Here is a 20785-nt window from a genome sequence, read left to right on the forward strand (position 1 = left end):
TGTAACTTGGACAGTTAAGGATAGATTAGGTCAAATAAAAACAAGCTGCAGTTAAATTACCGTCTCAGATCTCGACAGCATAATTGCTAAAGAAATTTTAGTTATGTCACTGCACTCTGCTCTTAATTGAAGTTGCTCAATTCAAATTTTGATAATTCAGATTTTAAGCATCAAACCTCCAGTTAGCTACGTCATTTACACTGGTTGGTTCAAACTAATAAATATTTCAACTTTTTAAACTTCATCTCAGTAGTAGACTGTGGCTAGATGGACTATAAATCTTCACAAAGTGTAAAAATTCTGTTTCCTGTGGTATTACATGTGTCAACATTTACAATCATCACTTAAACCTTTAGGAGGAAGATCTTGGCTTCAAAAAACCTGAAAGCTAATTAAAGCTTGGCCCTACAACATTAAATTAACATGGCATGAGAGAGACACACACACACATCGAGAGAGATACAAATGTGAATGCTAAGGTTTGTGTTATCTACAACATGCAGAACAAATTTAACCCAGTTAATTACTGCTTTCTCAGCCTCCTCCCAATCAACAGAAAAGCAGGTTAAGCCAAAAACATTCTACTCCATACCTCATCACAGCCTTGACTCAAATATGGCCAAAAGAGCTAAATGCAATAGGAGGCAAGAGTAATTGGCCTCGGCAGTATTTGATATTTTGGCACCAAGGATCCAGAATAAAATTGACATCAAGGAAATTATACATAAAAACCCTCCAGTGATTGGAGCCATACCTGACGCATGGAAACATGGTCATGGTTGTCAAAGGCCAATCACCGTAGCTCCAGGACATTTCTGCCAGAGTTCCACAAAGCAACATCAGAAGTGGGGTTGTTTGCTGATCATTCTGCACTGTTAAGTTCTACAACTCCTCCAATAATGACACAATCCACGCCAGCCTATAAGCCGTATCTAGACAACATTTATGATATTGCAATTACCACCTCCAAAATGCCCAGCTTCTCTAGACCTTCAACATCACCATCATCGATTCCCCTATGAACATTCCCCCTATGAAGCTTAACTGGATCAGACATATCAATACAACAGCAGAGCAAAGGCTGGACACACAAGTGCATCCTTCTGACTCCTCAAAGCAGTTCCAATGGTCTACAAGATATAAATCAGGAACATGATGTATCTTGCACATTTCTAAGGGAATCCATGACCAAGCTGCGAGCTGAACTTGTGTCAAGTACATAGGAATTGCGAGATGAAAAATGACCACAGTCCATGTCGATCATCTTTTACCATCCTGGTCATCAGATGATGCAATGATAGTGGAGTTGTTGGCTAATCATTGCAACCAATCCCTGTCAGTTTTCCTTTATTCATTCGTGGGATTTGGATATTGCTGGTAAGGCTAGCATTTATTACCCACTCCCAACAGCCATCAAGGAGGTGGTGGTGAGATGCCTTCTTGAACACAACTGAGTGGCTTGCTAGGCTATTTCAGCAGGCAGATAAGAGTCAAACACATTGATTTGGGTCGAGAGTCACACGTAGGCCAGATCAGGTAAAGATGGCAGATTTCCTTCCCTAAAAGGACGTTAGCAAGCCAGATGGGTTTTTACGACAATCTGGTAGTTTCATGGTCATCATTACTGATACTAGCTTTCTATTCCAGATTTTTTTTTTAATTAATTGTATTTAAATGCCCCAGCTGCCATGGTGGGATTGAGACTTATAGGTCAGGATCATTAGACCAGACCTCTGAATTACTAACCATTACAATAACATAAACCCCTGGTAGCTAACAACAGGCCCAGACATGACACAAGGAAAACTTCAGTGGTGGAAAGCTTTCGGAACCATGGCTCAGAAATTCGGGCATGCTCATTCTTTGAGTATGTGTGCGGCACAGAGATCCCCCTTCCATCCAAACTTCCCTCCAACGAGATCTGTAAACTTGGAAGCTTCCACTCCTTAAAGTTGATGGGGCTGGAGAATTTAGCAAAGCTGCTACCCGATTGACCAAAAATTAAATCAGCCTTTTCCAGTCGCATTAAAGACCTGAAGTCATAAGAACATAAATAGGAACAGGAGTAGGCCTTGAGCCTGCTCCGCCATTCAATAAGATCATGGCTAATCTGATCTTGGCTTCAACTCCTCTTTACTGCTGTTCCCCAAAACCCTTGACTCCCTTGTAGTTCAACAATCTGTCTATAATCAGCCTCCACAGCTCTCTGGGGTACAGAATTCCAAAGATTCATAACCCTAAGAGAAGCAATTCCTCCTCATCACCATCTTAAATGGAGAACCCTTATTCTGAAACTATGCTGTCTAGTTCTAGATTCTCTCCCGCAGGGAAACATCTCTCAGCATCTACCCTGTCAAGCCCCCTCAGAATCTTATATGTTTCAAGATCACCTCTCATTTTGCCAAACTCCAACGAGTATAGGCCCACCCTGGTCAACCTTTTCCCGTAAGACAATTCCTTCATCCCAGGAATCAACCTAAGGACCCTTCTCGGAACTGCCTCCAATGCAAGTATATCCCTCCTTAAGGAGACCGAAATTGTACACAGTACTCTAGGTGCAGTCTCACCAATGCACTGTACAACTTCCCTACTTTTATAATGCATCCCCCTTGCAATAAAGGCCAACATCCCATTTGCCTTCCCAATTATTTGCTGTCCCTGCATGCTAGCTTTTTGTGTTTCATGCATGAGGACACCCAGTTCCCTCTGTACTGCAACATTCTGTAGTTTCTCTAATACTTTGCTTTTCTATTCTTCCCAGCAAAGTGGGCAACCTCACATTTTCCCACAATATACTCCATCTGCCAAATTTTTGCCCACTCACTTAACCTATCTATATTCTTTTGCAGACTCTGTGTCCTCAAAACTTGCTTTCCCATGTATCTTTATATTGTCAGCAAATTTGGCTACAATAGACTTGGTCCCTTCATCCAAGACATTGTTACAACCGAAGCAGGAGGAGTGCACTGTTTATTCTCGTTCCACTTCTCCACAGATCACAATATATATTTAAATTTTCCCACTTACCGATAGTCAATCATATACTCTATTTTTACTCCAGAATAAAAAACACCAAGTTTCTTTGATAAACAGCAAAATTATCAGTTTACTATAAAACCAGTAATGAAGTAAAGTATAAACACACAGATTGAAATATTAAAGCACCCTTTTTACCTTCACCCCTCATACACACACACATATACCGGTTAACCAGAAAAATAAAAGGGATTTTGGTTTTAGAGCTCTGTTACAAAAAAAAACAAAAAAACCCACTAAGGCTGAATACTTGCTCGTTCTTGGAAAAAAAAAAGACATGGAAAGATGTCCTTTATTTTGGTTTGGCAACCCAAATGCATACAGACGGCTGTCACTGGAATCTTCCTAAAACAGCTCTTTCCAGGCAATCTTGAAGATCAGTTTGAGTTGGCTTTCCAAGAAATGCAGCAACAGAGGTTTCAGACAGGCCTTACAGCAGAAATGCGGCAACAGGGGTTTCAGTCCCATACATTCGATACGCAGGGTTTCTTCAAATATATAGTTGAATTATGGATATTGATTAATCTGGAAGCTTGAAGAGATACTGAACTTTGTGTTTCTTTAAAAGAGGTCACCAGAAGGCTTCCTGGACTTGGCTTGTAAACAAACCCTTATTGGAAGGCACCTGTTTTCAGATAAAGGCCCAGCAGGAGACTGACATGCTGAATACGCAGGGTTTCGGAGAGAGGGATGAGCTGGGTTTCCTTGGCAGGCAAAACCCAACCGTCTTCCAAGCAGTTTACACTCCAACTCACTATCCAAAATGAAACCAAAAGTAATGTCACAAGGGTCAAGCATCCTCACCTCTATAAATCTTCACCTGTCACTTCTCTGTAAACATCTTTGCCAAGTCGAAACAACAAGCTCCCCGCTGGGCATTCATCTGAAAACAGGTGCCTTCCAATAAGGGTTTGTTTACAAGCCAAGTCCAGGAAGCCTTCTGGTGACCTCTTTTAAAGAAACACAAAGTTCAGCATCTCTTTAAGCTTCCAGATGAATCAATATCCATAATTCAACTATAAGTCCTTAAAAACATATTTTACAAAAAATAGAAGCATTCTCATAACATTAATATAGAATGTGAATAGTTGAGGTCCCAGCACTGATCCCTGTGGCACCCAAGTCAGTTCTGTGCATAAACATCAAAAAGAGGGGAACATGTAGGAGTTTCCCTCTTCAGATCAAAAGACCTCACAGGTCACATGTGACCTTGAGACTACCTCATGGACCAGGTGGCTGGCACATTGAAAAATGTCTGGCATAGGTGCATCCACTACATTGAGAGCAGCTGTCAGTAGTATAGCTGGTAAGGAAATGTTGGGGAATTACCTGGACATTAGATATGGGAACAACTGTTCATATATCACAAAAGCAAAATACTGCAGATGCTGGAAATCTGAAATAAAAACAGAAAGTGCTGGAAATACTCAGCAGTCAGGCAGCATCTGTGGAGAGAGTAGCAGAGTTAACGTTTCGAGTCTGAGACCTTTCATCAGAACTGATGTTCATATATCATATATGTTTAGTGCCCATCATGACTGGGATACAATTAAACACAGCAACTGCTAAAGCTTTGCATCTTCAAGGATGGAATCAGTGTTCTATAGATAGGAGGATGGCAACAATGCACTCAATGAGGAAAAGAAACAAAAGCAGAAAGGCATGCAGAGTCTTCTTGAAGATTTAGATGACTCCAAAATGATCCACCCAATAATGAGACCCTGTAGCAAATTCAACTCTCTGGTAATCCAATAACAAAGCCAGGTCCTTGAGTACCCCAAGATATTGCTGATGATTAACCACCTACCTAGATCATTAATGGGGCTTGGAACCAAAGCCTGTAATGGAGAGTTAAGATTCTTCCTACTGAGTACCAGATTGCCTTGCACACCTATAGCCTAATAGTAAGAGGTCCGAATTACTTAGACACAGGTTGCCAACACCAAAGGCTTAAGAAGCCCCAGTTGTGCACAGGAGTATTTCTGGAATTCATTTAAGACCGCATATCTATCAGCAGAGCACCGAGAAGCTACACACTACTTGACCAACCAAAGCCTCCCTAGCCAGTAGAGAATTGGTTTGCAGGCACACCGCACCAGAAAACAAACTATCCACATTAGAAATTCTGCTTATGAGGATTTCTCTGCTTAATTTCAAGACTATCAAGTTGATAGGTTTCTTTAACATAGTGATGGGTATCTGCTTGTGTCTTACATCAGCATGGACAGAGTGTACAGTCAGAAGCTTTTTCCCAGGGTGGAAGAGTCAGTTACTAGGGGACATAGGTTTAAGGTGCGAGGGGCAAAGTTTAGAGGGGATGTGCGAGGAAAGTTTTTTTTACACAGAGGGTGGTGAGTGCCTGGAACTTGCTGCCAGGGAAGGTGGTGGAAGCAGATATGATAGCGACGTTTAAGAGACATCTTGACAAATACATGAATAGGAAGGGAATAGAGGGATATGGGCCCCGGAAGTGCAGAAGGTGTTAGTTTAGGCAGGCATCAAGATTGGCGCAGGCTTGGAGGGCCGAATGGCCTGTTTCTGTGCTGTACTGTTCTTTGTACACCCAGTTGACTAAAAGTAGGGAAAAGGCCATCACAGCCAGTTGTGTGTTAGGAACATAGAAATGCTGGAAAAGACCACACTGTCCACTGCATTTGTCCCAGTGAACTCTTTATACAATGGGTTCTAATTGTCTACCAAACGTGTATTCTAAAGTTTGAAAACAATGAACAGGACATCATTCCAACAGCAGGCAAAAGAAATTAGCAACTTGTATTCACTCGTAAGAATAAGGGGCAGGCCATTTAATACTGAGATGATGAGGAATTTCTTTACTCAGAGGGTGGTGAATCTTTGGAATGGTCTACCCAGAGAGCTGGGGAAGTTCAATCATTGAGCATGTTCAAGACAAAAATCAATAGATATCTAGATACCAATGACATCAAGGGATATGGGGATAGAATGGGAAAGTGGCATTCAGGTAGATCATCAACCATGATCTAATTGAATGGCGGAGCACACTCAATGGGCTGAATGACCTACTCCTGTTCCTATGTTCCTAATCAGTGTTTTCAACCAATGTGTATGAAAGAAAATTAATGAATCCATTTTGTTCATCTTCTCAACCCAAAAACACAATCGTAATTAAAAGAATACAGAAAAGGGTTAGATAAATATAGCTATGCTTGGGAAGAAGAAATTACATATGCAAATCAAATAGGCTACGGCACAAATGAGTGAAAATACTATTAAAACCAGCATTGGCAAAACTAATATATTCACACTGAAATTGGATTTGAATTCTGATACAATATGTAATAATTTTAATAGTCAATATAGCCAGGAGCTAAATGGTCAGTTCTTCATTCTCTCTTCCCCTCAGGTTTTAATGCAAGACCTCATCATCCCAGACTATGCACTATTCCTCAGGCAAAAGCACGAGCAGGGAATATTTACGGAGGCTTCTGCTTAGCTGGCAATTGGGGGAGCAAGAAAGGTCCAATTCAACTCTAACTTTAATCTTATATCTCTCCCCCAAGGAGAAACATTTGACCTCTGCCCGTCGCCATCGCTATACAGTTGGCAGGCAAGAACTCACTTTGTAAGGCTCTAATCTGTACCCGCCAATCCATGGATGCACCAAAGCTAATATTCATAAAAATACTTAGTGCTATTAAAATTTCATATCTGAAACACACCCAGAGCAGAATACTGAAAAGATACGATACCTTTGTTTGATTTATTGCTTCATTCCGAAGGCGTTGTTTATTCCTCTGTAATTTATTGGGCATCATCGTCCCGGTCCGAAAGTCAAAGCTAGTGAGATCGATACTATTTCCCAGGTATCGAGCCAGCTGAGGTTTACTCCTGAACTTCTTACCACTTGGGCTGAAAGGCGGAAGAGAAAATAAAAATAGCTGGTCTAGTACCAGTTGATAAGGGAGACTTGCATGCCACTATTGTGGTCCTAACAATACACACTGGAGCTTAATCAAGAAAGTGTGCAACAGACAGAAATGCCATATATGCAGCATGTTGAATGCGTGTTTATTTTCTACAATGGTTACGTCATCCCCAATTTTTCACTACAGGAAATCTAAGGTAAAAACTGTGATGCTTTACTTGGTTCCAGAAGTGGAGTTAAATCTTAAAATTAATACATAAATGCCATACATCATAACTATTTGGCATGTAAATGTCTCAAAAATTAGTGCATAAGAGTTTCAGATGCAGTTTTATAATGACGTTGTTTGGATCAACGGGTTTTAGACAGCCAGCAGTGGCTTTGGAAATGGTAGAAGCAGGACCAGTCGCATCACCAAGTACGCAGCAAAGCTGATGAGAGCATTCAGTTTCCTGTAGGGAGAACAAGCACTGGAGACAAGAACAGATACGAGGAGGCCACAGTATAGTCCAAGTAAGATTTCCCGAACTGTACTGCCACTTCCCCACTCTAACCAGAGTGCATAATAAATAACTTGCTACTTCACAAATCTGTAATGAGATTTGGCCATAATGTAAATTTTGAAAACGTTGACTTCACTGGCAATTTCAATCACTACATGCATAAAGTTGCAACAATACAGTCTGCATTCTGTACATTCTCACTATGTTTGCTCTTTTTATATTTTTCTCCCATTCAATCTTGCTGCATCAATTTGGGAATGTGCATGGTTAAGATTTCACAGACAAACTTCATATGGCACAGAAATGAATTTATGGTAAATAGCTTCTGGTGAAGAGCTGGTACTGGCAATGGACCAAATGGGCACCTACTGTTGCTGTAATTTCTATGACTAAGATCATCTACCATGGCGGGATCGGATTTCAGCAATTAATAAGAAAAGCATTGGCAGAATATGCCATTGAAGTGATCGACAACTCCAAAGCATAAGAACCATGAGAAAAAGCTTAAGAACTGACCTTAAGCAGCTTGCCCAAGTGCAATTTTGATGCCCATTTACAGTATGCATAAGGAATACTCAGCAAGCCTGCAAATTGCAACATTAAACTCCTTGAGGCCTGCACTGCAAACACTAATTGTGTGTGAATGAAAGAACACTTGCTCAACACATTTTAAATCCGAAGGCTGTTATTTAAAGTAGTTAGTTGCTGAATCATAAATGAGTGCGACCGACAGTGCCATAAAACTCATTCCTGCACTTCCCCAGATTTTTGTACGAGGTGTCCACCTTGCACAGAACTCCTCACTTGTACCACCACCGTGTAGAAGTCTATAAATAATTGAAACATAAAATTGCACCACCATTGGCTCTTCAGAGCAAGGAACGTGGAAACAATAGAATTCTTACTAGGGGTGTAATGGCCTGGAATTTAGAGGCAGTGGCAAAGAAACAGCTGTTCACCATGCTGACAGCTGCCCACAGACGTTTGGTGGGCTTTTCAGCGGCAACTTGCAGTATTTATAGATCCTTTCCAGTGCAGTGCCGTCTACATGGGATCCACAGCATGTGAGGGCAAGGCAAGCACCAGCACAGCTCTTCAACCAAATCAGATTAAAGAATCCTCACCAAGAAGCAGAACTTCTAAACCAAGAAGTACAAATTAGATTTAATTCATTGTCACAGAAAGCTAAATAAAGAGAGGGAAAGAAAGATGGGATTGAAAAAGAGAGACAAGAGACATTAGATTGGTTCCTGGGATGAGAGGGATGATGAATAATTTGGGCCTATATTCTCAGGAGTTTAGAACAATGAGAGGTGATCGCATTGAAACATACAAGATTCTGAAGGGGCTCGACAGGGTAGACACAGAGGTTGTTTCCCCAGGCTGAGGAATCTAGAGCACAGTCTCAGGATAAGAAGTCAATCATCTAGAACTGAGATGAGGAGAAATGTCTTCACTCAGTAGGTTGTGAATCTTTGGAATTCTCTACCCCAGAGAGTTATCTGTGCTTCATCGTTGACTATATTCAAGGCTGAGATTGACAGATTTTTCAAAAAAAATCTTTTAGGGAATTAGGGATATGGAGAGTGGACAGCAAAGTGGAGTTGAAGCAGATGATCAGCCATGTTTGAACTGAATGGCACGGCAGGCTCGAGGGGCTATATGATCGACTCCTGCTCCTATTTCTTATGTTCTTAGAAAAAGTAAAACTTTATTTTAGTGTTCAAAATCTCCAATACTAATTACATTCTGAAGGAATGAGACTCCACACTTGTAAAAGTTAATTTTCAGTACTAGAGAGGTTATTTGGCTGTAATTATGATTTATCACATCATTAAAAATTCACTTACATCTGAATGCAACAGCCCTAACTTTATCTGGCATGTTTAGTGGCTAACGTGTCTTTATATGGATTTCAATGTTGAGTTTATTGGCAAAGTACTATACAGTCACAGCCTGTGGAGGAGCAGGGATACGTGGACAGCAATTTGGCGTACCCACACAAGTACATACTCCAGAAGTTGCCATCCGATTTACTCCATAATAAACAGTGAGTGCTAATAGTCTTGCCATTATTCTCAATGCAAAATCTGGGTCATTCGTATATCACACACATCAAATGCCATAAATTAGACTAAATGCTTATTTATGCAGTCTGGATGCCAAAAGTGAAAGGCGGCAATACTTCACCTCCCCCGACGCCCCACCAAAGCACTATCCACATCGTAACAAATGCTCTCCTTGCCAGGCATCATCATACATAAACTCTAGCGCATCCTCAGAACTTTTTGGATGCTAAATTACTCACACCTTTTCTTACTGACCTCCACTGCCACCCACCCCATGTGTCAATAGATTGATTTCAAAGATCCATGCCGTAGTTTTTAAATTGCTCCACAGTCTTAATGCACCATCCAGTCTTGCTTCCCAACTTGCCCCCTCCAATCTGATTCTGTATTACTGTCCATTCCCCTCACCTCACTCTATTAACAGTAGCACAACCGTAAGCCATCATGGCCCAATTATCTAAAATTCTTTTCCAAAAGCCCTTCAAGTCTATTATGTACTATTGGAGACTTACTACATTAAAGGTTCTACATTCATGCCAGATTTCGTCCTCAATTGCAGCTCAGCTTTGCCACCTAAGGGCGGCACAGTGGTGCAGTGGTTAGCACTGCAGCCTCACAGCTCCAGCGACCCGGGTTCAATTCCGGGTACTGCCTGTGTGGAGTTTGCAAGTTCTCCCTGTGTCTGCGTGGGTTTCCTCCGGGTGCTCCGGTTTCCTCCCACAAGCCAAAAGACTTGTAGGTTGGTAGGTAAATTGGCCATTATAAATTGCCCCTAGTATAGGTAGGTGGTAGGGAAGTATAGGGATAGGTGGGGATGTGGTAGGAATATGGGATTAGTGTAGGATTAGTATAAATGGGTGGTTGATGGTCGGCACAGATTCGGTGGGCCGAAGGGCCTGTTTCAGTGCTGTATCTCTAATCAAAAAAAAAATCTAATCTAATCTACCTGTAGCCAAAAAGGAACACAAATCCCACCTAATAGAACACACATTCTTTAAACCACTACATTTTCCTAAGTGGCTGAAAATAAAACAGCAAATCAGAACTGAAGATGTAGAAAAGTATTAAAAGCAACGAAAGTGGCTAACCAGTTGAATAGGGCACGAAAAAATTGATTATTCTTAAATGTGTTGATGCCTCCCAAATCTCTGCATATCTTTCCTGCAACACCATATTTAAATCTCTCCAATCAGGTTTTGCCCTAGCTGGAACACTAAACCAGTCCTAACCAGTTGTGACTGTGACAATGGTGCATTATCCTTCCACGACTGTTCGTGGCCTCCATCAAACCATCTTTCTCTAATGCCTCTGCTCATTTTTTTTTATTTGTTCGGGGGATATGGGCGTTGCTGGCTAGGCCAGCATTTATTTCCCATTGCTAATTGCTTTGAGAAGGTGGTGGTGAGCTGCCTTTATGAACTGCAGCAGTCCTTGGGGTGTAGGTTCATCCTCAGTGCTGTTCGGAAGGGGGTTCTAGGATCTTGACCCCAGTGACAGCGAAGGAACGCCGATATAGTTCCAAGTCAGGATGGTGTGTGGCTTGGAGAGGAACTTGCAGGTGATGGTGTCCCCATTCATCTGTTGCCCTTGTCCTTCTAGGTGATAGAGGTCGCTGGTTTGGAAGGTGCTGTCGAAGGAGTCTTGATTAGTTGCTGCAGTGCATCTTGTAAATGGTACACAGTGCTGCCATTGTGCATCAGTAGTGAATGTTGAAGGTGGCAGATGGGGGTGCCAATCAAGTGGGCTGCTTTGTCCTGGATAGTGTTGAGCTTCTTGAGTGTTGTTGGAGCTGCACCCATCCAGGCAAGTGGAGAGTATTCCCACACACTCCTGACTGGAGTCTTGTAGATGGTGGACAGGCATTGAGGAGTCAGGAGGTGAGTTACTCACTGCAGAATTCCCAGCCTCTGACCTACTCTTGTAGCCACGGCATTTATATGGCTACTCCAGTTCAGTTTCTGGTCAACGGTGACCCCTAGGATGTTGATAGTGGGGAATTCAGCAATGGTAATGCCATTGACCGTCAAGGGGAGATGGTTAGTTTCTCTCTTATTTGTGATGATCATTGCCTGGCACTTAGTTGTTGGCAAATGTTACTTGCCACTTATCAGCCCAAGCCTGGATGTTGTCCAGGTCTTGCTGCAAATGGACATGGGTTGCTTCAGTAGCTGAGAAGTCACAAATGGTGAACATTTTGCAATCATCAACGAACATCTTGACTTCTGACCTTATGATGGATGGAAGTTCATTATGAAGCAGCTGAAGATGGTTGGGCCTCAGACACTACCCTGAGGAACTCCTGCAGTGATGTCCCGGAACTCAGATGATTGACTTCCAACAACCACAACTACATTCCTTTGTGCTAAGTATGACTCCAACCAGTGGAGAGTTTTCCCCCGATTCCCATTGACTCCAGTTTTGCTAGGGCTACTTGATGCCATACTCGGTCAAATGCTGCCTTGATGTCAAGGGCAGTCACTCTCACCTCACCAGTTTAGCTCTTTTATCCATGTTTGGACCAAGGCTTTAATGAGGTCAGGAGCTGAGTGGCCTTGGCGGAACCCAAATTGAGCGTCAGTGAGGTTGTCCAGTGGGACTGTTTTTGTTTGCTTCAACTCTTACCTGTCCAATCGCAGCCACAGCATCTCCAGCAATAGCTTCTCTTTCCACCCCACACCATTACCTCCAGAGTCCCCCAGGGATTTATCCGTGGTCGCCCTTCCTCCTTTACATATTGCCTACATCCACCTCTAACAATTCCCACCTACGGCCAGCTGCTGCTGATACAGTCACCTATGCCTTGGCCGTCTCTAGACTTGACTCTCCTGGCCGACCTCCCAAACCTCCACCTTCAATAAAATTCAGCTGCCTATACTCCTCCACCTCTTTCAAGACCGTTCTCAATGTTAGCTTCTCTGAACAAGCTTATAGTCACCCCTTCTAATATCTCCTTCAAGGGTAAATGCACACTTGATAATCTTTTAAGATACTGCTAACCAAACAGAACAGTGGAGTGGACGCCAGATCAGCTAACCAATGCTTAAATTCTGATGTCAAAGCTGCACAAGTCTCCATGCTCACACTGCAGAAGGAGCTTGAAGGAATAGTCAGAGCTCAAAGCACGTGGGAGGTGTAAAGTAATTGGGGGAAGGGAGGGAGAGATAAGACTGGCACACCATGGTGAGAGAGGCAACACGCAATCACTGGAAAGGAGAGATGAGGGAGAGAAACAGAAAAAAAGGAGAGGTTAAAGAGGAGAGTGAAGGAGAGAAAAGTGGCAGCGAAGGAATAAGGAAGTACTAGAGAGGGAAAAAGGAAGTCAAAAAAGGAAAATAAAAGGATTTTTTTTTTTTTTTTTAAAAGGGACAGATATGTAAGTAAGAGAAGAGAATTAGTCCTGCGATGCATTTTTCAATGAAGGCAAGAAAGTGACAGCAAGCAGAAGCATGGCTGTAATTGCTTGGAAAAGGTAGGGCCTGCAACATTACAGCAGCCTAATGGTATGCCGGTGAGTGATTTGCAGAGAACTGAGACCTGTTGCTTTTTATTATTATTAGTGGCAAGCCCAAAACTACACACCGTCACCAAGAGGATGAAATACTCTGGAACTTGGAGGTCAGCTGTTGACTTTTCAGTGTGGGATCAGTTCACAAAAGAAACATAGGAAAGTGCATTAGATCCCAGGAATACTGAATCCATTTTTTTGTATCTATGAGGAACACCGTAGAACATCAACTAGCTCTTATTTTTTTCAGATGAAGTTTAGTGACTTAAAAAAAATTAATGAAAAGACATGCTAGTTTTTAAAAATCTGAATTCCATGTGCACTAAGCACTAATTTGTGGAGGAGAAAACAGTGCAACACACTGCCAGATATTGGCACTGACTCAGCAAGAAGTAATACTTTTGGGGTGGGGAGAAGCATTAAGCAGCATTGCACAATCATGAGAACAATATGGTGCAGTGAGAATGACAGGAAGTTATAAATGAGCATTTCGGAAACTTGATAACCAAGACGCTGAAAAAGTAATTGCTACTGTATATTCTCCACATATATCATTTGGGGCATGGGACAGGTAATCTTGCTGAATCACGAACACTTGTACTGAGAATAGGAAGGAGATCATTGAGTGCTTGAGACACAGAGGACCACAGAATTCCTCCATCGTGTACCACACCTCACCCTGAAGCATGACAAGTTACTGCTACAGTACCGTGGCTAGAGATCACTGGAGTTACGACACCATGACTCACCAGTGATTCACCTAGCAGTTCCACACTGACAGTCTGTAGCAGTACGATTATCAAAAATACTATACAGTACGTGCAGAATTATAGGGTACTGAAATGTAGATAATGAATGTACAATTCTGCCAAGGCTGGCTGACTTGCACAATCAAGCTACCCAAGAACCACAAAGAACAAAGAACAGTACAGCACAGGAACAGGCCATTTGGCCCTCCAAGCCTGTGCCGATCTTGATGCCTGCCTAAACTAACACCTTCTGCACTTCCGGGGCCCTCTATTCCCTTCCTATTCATGTATTTGTCAAGATGCCTCTGAAACGTCGCTATCGTATCTGCTTCCACCACCTCCCCTGGCAGCAAGTTCCAGGCACTCACCACCCTCTGTGTAAAAAAAACTTGCCTCGCACATCCCCTCTAAACTTTGCCGCTCGCACCTTAAACCTATGCCCCCTAGTAACTGACTCTTCCACCCTGGGAAAAAGCTTCTGACTATCCACTCTGTCCATGCAGCTCATAACTTTGTAAACCTCTATCATGTCGCCCCTCCACCTCCATCGTTCCAGTGAAAACAATCCGAGTTTTTCCAACCTCTCCTCATAGCTAATGCCCTCCAGACCAGGCAACATCCTGGTAAACCTCCTCTGTACCCTCTCCAAAGCCTCCACGTCCTTCTGGTAGTGTAGCGACCAGAATTGCACGCAATATTCTAAGTGTGGCCTAACTAAAGTTCTGTACAGCTGCAACATGACTTGCCAATTTTTATACTCTATGCCCCGACCGATGAAGGCAAGCATGCCGAATGCCTTCTTGACTACCTTATCCAACTGCGTTGCCACTTTGTGACCTGTGGACCTGTACGCCCAGATCTTTCTGCCCGTCAATACTCCTAAGGGTTCTGCCATTTACTGTATACCTCCCACCTGCATTAGACCTTCCAAAATGCATTACCTCACATTTGTCAGGATTAAACTCCATCTGCCATTTCTCCGCCCAAGTCTCCAACCGATCTATATCCTGCTGTATCCTCTGACAATCCTGATCATTATCCGCAACTCCACCAACCTTTGTGTCGTCCGCAAACATACTAATCAGACCAGCTATATTTTCCTCCAAATCATTTATATATACTACAAACAGCAAAGGTCCCAGCACTGATCCCTGCGGAACACCACTAGTCACATCCCTCCATTCAGAAAAACACCCTTCTACTGATACCCTCTGTCTTCTGTGACCGAGCCAGTTCTGTATCCATCTTGCCAGCTCACCTCTGATCCCGTGTGATTTCACCTTTTGTACCAGTCTGCCATGCGGGACCTTGTCAAAGGCTTTACTAAAGTCCATATAGATAACATCCACTGCCCTCCTTCATCAATCATCTTCGTCACTTCCTCAAAAAACTCAATCAAATTAGTAAGACACGACCTCCCCTTCACAAAACCATGCTGTCTTTCGCTAATAAGTTCATTTGTTTCCAAATGGGAGTAAATCCTGTCCCGAATAATCCTCTCTAATAGTTTCCCTACCACTGACGTATGGCTCACTGGCCTATAATTTGCTGGATTATCCTTGCCACCCTTCTTAAACAAAGGCACAACATTGGCTATTCTCCAGTCCTCTGGGACCTCACCTGTTGCCAATGAGGATGCAACGATTTCTGTCAAGGCCCCAGCAATTTCTTCCCTTGCCTCCCTCAGCATTCTAGGGTAGATCCCATCAGGCCCTGGGGACTTATCTACCTTAATGCTTTGCAAGACACCCAACACCTCCTCCTTTTTGATAATGAGATGACTGAGACTATCTGCACTCCCTTCCCTAGGCTCATCATCCACCAAGTTCTTCTCTTTGGTACTCATTTAGCACTTCACCCATTTCCTCTGGCTCCACACATAGATTCCCATCTCTGTCCTTGAGTGGGCCAACTCTTTCCCTGGTTACCCTCTTGCTCTTTATATATGTATAAAAAGCCTTGGGATTTTCCTTAATCCTGTTTGCCAATGACTTTTCATGACCCCTTTTAGCCCTCCTAATTCCTTGCTTAAGTTGACCACATTTGAATATAATGCAAAAAATACAGATCGCTGGGAGGTGCTACAAGAGTGTAATTCAGTGCAGTACATCTGGGAATATCAAACTGCACGAGTGATGCTTGAACAATTTGGGGACCAGCAACACCCTAGATTTAATTGCTGCCTTGAAATCAAGGCTACCTTTTTTTTTAATTAATGGTTTTCTTATTTTGCAGCGAGCACAAGTGTAGGGGCAGCGTTACCAACTTAATGCAGAGTACTTAATGTAAGAAATATCAAAAGGCACCTGATGAGATAGAGAAAAAAACAGGTAGAAATGGATTCTGAACCATGGTGGGGAGGGGAGCAGTGGTTGGAAAATGAAATTAAGAGTGATCACCAAAAACTTGGCCAGAAATAGGTTTAAGAAAGTGGAAAAGAAGTAGAAAGGTGGAGGGGTTGAGAAAGTTTCAGGACAACGACAGTCAAAAGCTCTTAAACCAGTGCTGATACAAAGGAGTTAGAGTGCACAAAAGTACAAGTCAGAGGACTAAAGGGTGGGAGAGGTTGCAGAGAAAGGGTGCAGTGAGGCCATGGGGAGAGCTGAAGATGAGGACTTGAAATCTAATGTGTTGCGAGCCAGACAGTGTGGATAGGTGAGATGGGCAACTGGGACATAGTGAAGGAAAATATACAGTCAGCTGAATCTTTGCAAGGCCAGCAAGAAATGACAAGTATAGGTAAGGGATTTGATGCCAAAGAGTATGAGATTGGGGCAGAGATGGGCAATGTTGCTGGGGTAGAGTGATCTTGGCGATCAATAGGGCATAGGGTTTAAGGTCAGCTCTGGATCAAACAGGACATTAAGGTTTTGTAGTTTGGTTTAGCCTGACCGAATGGCTTGGGTGAGACATGTTGCCACTGGCAAGGGATTGGAGTTTAAGGCTGGGGCATACAACAAGGTCTTTGGTATTTCTGATGATTAGATGGAGGACATTTTGACAAAGCCATAATTTAATCAAATAGCAGTCTGACAGCAAAGCTGTGTCAAGGGAAGTAGAAGAGGTAGCACTGGATGTCAACCCCACACTTATGGAAGGTGTTACTTGCCCTGCAGATGAGGAGACCAAGTTTCAACAGTCAGACATCAGATCCAAGCAGCAGTAGAAGAGGAACTGGGGGAGGTAACCTTCTTGAACTGCTGCAGTCCATGTGGGGTAGGGACACCCACTGTGCTGTTAGGAAGTGAGTTCCAGGATTTTGACCCAGTGATCATGAAGGAATGGCAATATAGTTCCAAGTCATGAGGGTGTGTGATTTGGAGGGGAATTTGCAGGTGGTGGTGTTCCCATGCATCTGCTTCCCTTGTCCTTCCAGGGTTTGGAAGGTGCTGTTGAAGCAGTCTTGATGAGTTGCTGCAGTGCACCTTGTCGATGGTACAAACTGCTGCCACTGTGCATCGGTGGTGGAGGGAGTGAATGTTTGTAAATGGGGTGCCAATCAAGCAGGCTATTTTGTCTTAGATGGTGTCGAGCTTCTTGAGTGTTGTTGGAGCTGCACCCATCCAGGCAAGCGGACAGTATTCCATCACACTCCTGACTTGTGCCTTATAGATAGTGGAGAGGCATTGGGGAGTCAGGAGGTGAGCTACTCGCCACAGGATTCCTAGCCTCTGACCTGCTGTTGTAGCCACGTTATTCATAAGGCTACTTCAGTTCAGTTTCTGGTCAATGGTAAATCCAGGATGTTGATAGTGGGGGATTCAGTGATTGCAATGCCAGTGAATGTCAAGGGGAGATGATTAGGTTCTCTCTTGGTGGAGATGGTCATTGCCTGGCACTTGTGTGGCGTGAATGTTACTTGCCACTTATCAGCCCAAGCCTGGATATTGTCCAGGTCTTGCTGCATTTCGACACGGACTGCTTCAGTATCTGAGGAGTCGCGACTAGTGCTGAACATTGTGCAATCATCAGTGAACATCCCCACTTCTGACCTTATGATTGAACGAAGGTCATTGATGAAGCAGCTGAAGATGGTTGGGTCTAGGACACTACCCTGAGGAACTCCTGCAGTGCTGTCCTGGAGCTGAGGTGATTGACCTCCAACAACCACAACCATTTTCCTTTATAAAAGCAAAATACTGCGGATGCTGGAAATCTGAAATAAAAACAAGAAATGCTGGAACCACTCAGCAGGTCTGGCAGCATCTGTGAAAAGAGAAGCAGAGTTAACGTTTCGGGTCAGTTCCGAAGAAGGGTCACTGACCCGAAACGTTAACTCTGCTTCTCTTTTCACAGATGCTGCCAGACCTGCTGAGTGGTTCCAGCATTTCTTGTTTCCATTTTCCTTTATGCTAGGTACGACTCCAACCAGCGGAGAGTTTTGCTCCTGATTCCCATTGACTCCAGTTTTGCTCAAGTTCCTTGATGCCATACTCGGTCAAATGCTGCCTTGAGATCAAGGGCAGCCACTCTCACCTCACTTCTTGAGTCCAGGTCTTTTTTCCATGTTTGAACCAAGGCTATAATGAGGTTTGGAGCTGAGTGGCCCTGGCGGAACCCAAACTGAGCGCCACTGAGCAGGTTATTGCTAAACAAGTGCCACTTGATAGCACTGTCGACGATACGTTCCATCACTTAACTGATGATTGAGAGTAGGCCGATGGGGCGGTAATTGGCTGGGTTGGTCTTGTCCTGCTTTTTGTGTACAGGACATACCTGGTCAATTTCCCACATTGCCGGGTAGATGCTAGTGTCGCAGCTGTACTGGAACAGCTTGGCTACGGACACAGCAAGTTCTGGAGCACAGATCTTCAGTACTATTGCCAGAACGTTGTCAGGGCCCATAGCCTTTGCAGTATCCACTGCCTTCAGCCGTTTCTTGATGTCACGGGGAAAGAAGCGATTTGGCTGAAGTCTGGCATCTGTGATGCTGGGGACCTCAGAAGGAGGCCAAGATGGATTGTCCACTTGGTACTTCTGGCTTAAGATTGTTGCCAATGCTTCAGCCTTATCTTTTGCACTGATGTGCTGGGCTCCCCCATCATTGAGGATGGAGATATTTGTGGAGCCACCTCCTTCAGTTAGTTGTCTGAAGGAGCAGAAAGACGTAGGATTTAGAAGAAAGGAAATTTAGGAAGGGAAGTCCAGAATGTGGCAGCAAGAAGCTGAAAGCTCTGCTACCAAAGGTGATACAGAAGGAGAGGAAGGGCTGGAAATGAGTAGGTCAATTCAAAAACTGGGGGGTATGGGCAGGAAATTTGGGCTGGAGCAAGATGCAAAGGTGGCAAGGGCAGGGAAGGATTTGAAGCCAAGGACAAAGATCTGCAAATCAACGCACTGGAAAACAAGGAGCCAGTGAAGGTGACCTGGATGTGGAATCTGAAACTTAGCAGAGGGTTAAGCAGGACACCAAGTTGACATACCATCACATTGAGCTGGTGACTGCATCTGGGAAGGGAAAGGGATTAATTCAGGAGCTGAGGTAGAGTTTGAACAGGACAGGTTCAGACTTGCCACTGGCTCATCCACAGCTGGATATCAGCCACTACTGAGCTGAAAGCCAATCTGGCTCACCTAGAGCTAGATAAGAGACAATGCAACACACAGAGACAACGGATCAAGCATGGTAGTGGAGAGGTAAAGATGGGTATCATATGCATACATACAAAAGATGAATTCTTGTTTGCAGAAAATTTTCACAAAAATGGGAGCGCGTGGAATTGGAGGCAACCTATTAGCTTAGATAGGGAATTGGTTAGGAGGAATGAGACAGAGATAATGGGTAAATACCCAAAATTGACAGGGATGTGATCAGTGGTATCCCCCAGGAATCTGTACTGGGGCTGCAGCTTTTCATTATAGTTATGAATGACTTGGATGAAAGGCTAGAAAGCTGCATATCTAAGTTTGTAGCAGACACTAAGTTAGCGGGCACCATAATTAGCGTAGATGGGAGCAAAAATTTTCAAAGGGACACTGAGATTAAGTGAGTGGGCAAAAATGTGTCAAACAGAGTTCAATGTGGGAAAGTGTGAGGTCATCCACTTTGGAGTCAAGAAAGATAGACTAGAGTATTTTCTAAACGGTGAGATGCTAGGAATGAACAGAGGGTTCTAAGTACAGAAATCTTTAACAGTAAGTGGAGAGGTGAAGAAAAAGGTGAATGGAATGTTGGCCTTAATCTCAAGAGAGCTGCAATACAAAAGGATGGCAGTTAGGTTACAGCTGCAGAGAGCCCTGAGTAGACCCCATCAGGAATCCTGCATTCAGTTCTGGACAGTGCACCTCAGGAAGGATATATTTTTCTTGGAGTAAATGCAGCGAAGGTTTACCAGAATTATACCTGAACTAAAAGAGTTATGAGGGAAGGTTGCAGGGACTAGGCTTTTATTTCCCTTGAACATAGAAGATTAAAAGGTGATCTAATTGCATTGTTTAAGATGATTAAAGTCAAACATGGCTTAACTGCTGGCACTCTTGCCTCCGAATCAGAAGGCTGTGGGTTCAAATCCCACTATCGGACCTGAGTGCAGTACTGAGGGAGTACTGCACTGTAGGAGGTGCTGTCTTTCAGATGAAACATTAAAACAAGGCCTGTCTGCTCTCTCAGGTGTACGTAAAAGATCCTGCAATATTTTGAACATAAGCGGGAGCATTTTCCGAGGAGTCCTGGCCAATATTTATCCCTCAATCAACATCACTGAAAAGAGAGATTATCTGGTCATCACATTGCTGTTTGTGGGAGCTTACTGTGCACTAATTGGCTGCCACATTTCCTACATTACAATGGGTACGTTGTGTGGGGATCATGTTACTAGTCTAGTATGCCTAGACACCTGGATTAATTCTCTGGAAACAGGAGTTCAAATCCAAACACTTCAGCTGGGGAATTTAAATTCAGTTAATTAAATAAATCTGGAATGAGAAAGAAAGCTAGTCTCAGTAATGGTGACCTCGAAACTACCAGATTGTCATAAAAACCCATCAGGTTCACTCATGTCCTTTAGGAAAAGAAATCT

At 43.3% G+C, this 20785-nt stretch overlaps 1 protein-coding gene across 1 annotated transcript in view; it reads right to left on the bottom strand.

Moving 5' to 3' along the window:
• mbd2 (methyl-CpG binding domain protein 2) overlaps positions 1–20785 on the bottom strand; it is a 124292-nt gene that overhangs the window by 99416 nt on the left and 4091 nt on the right. Inside the window, exon 2 of the mRNA XM_068030632.1 lies at positions 6765–6924. Within this exon, the coding sequence (XP_067886733.1) occupies positions 6765–6924 (160 nt within the window). The remainder of the gene's footprint in view (positions 1–6764; positions 6925–20785) is intronic.

This window comes from Heterodontus francisci, chromosome 1, assembly GCF_036365525.1.
Source record: "Heterodontus francisci isolate sHetFra1 chromosome 1, sHetFra1.hap1, whole genome shotgun sequence".
NCBI lineage: Eukaryota > Metazoa > Chordata > Chondrichthyes > Heterodontiformes > Heterodontidae > Heterodontus > Heterodontus francisci.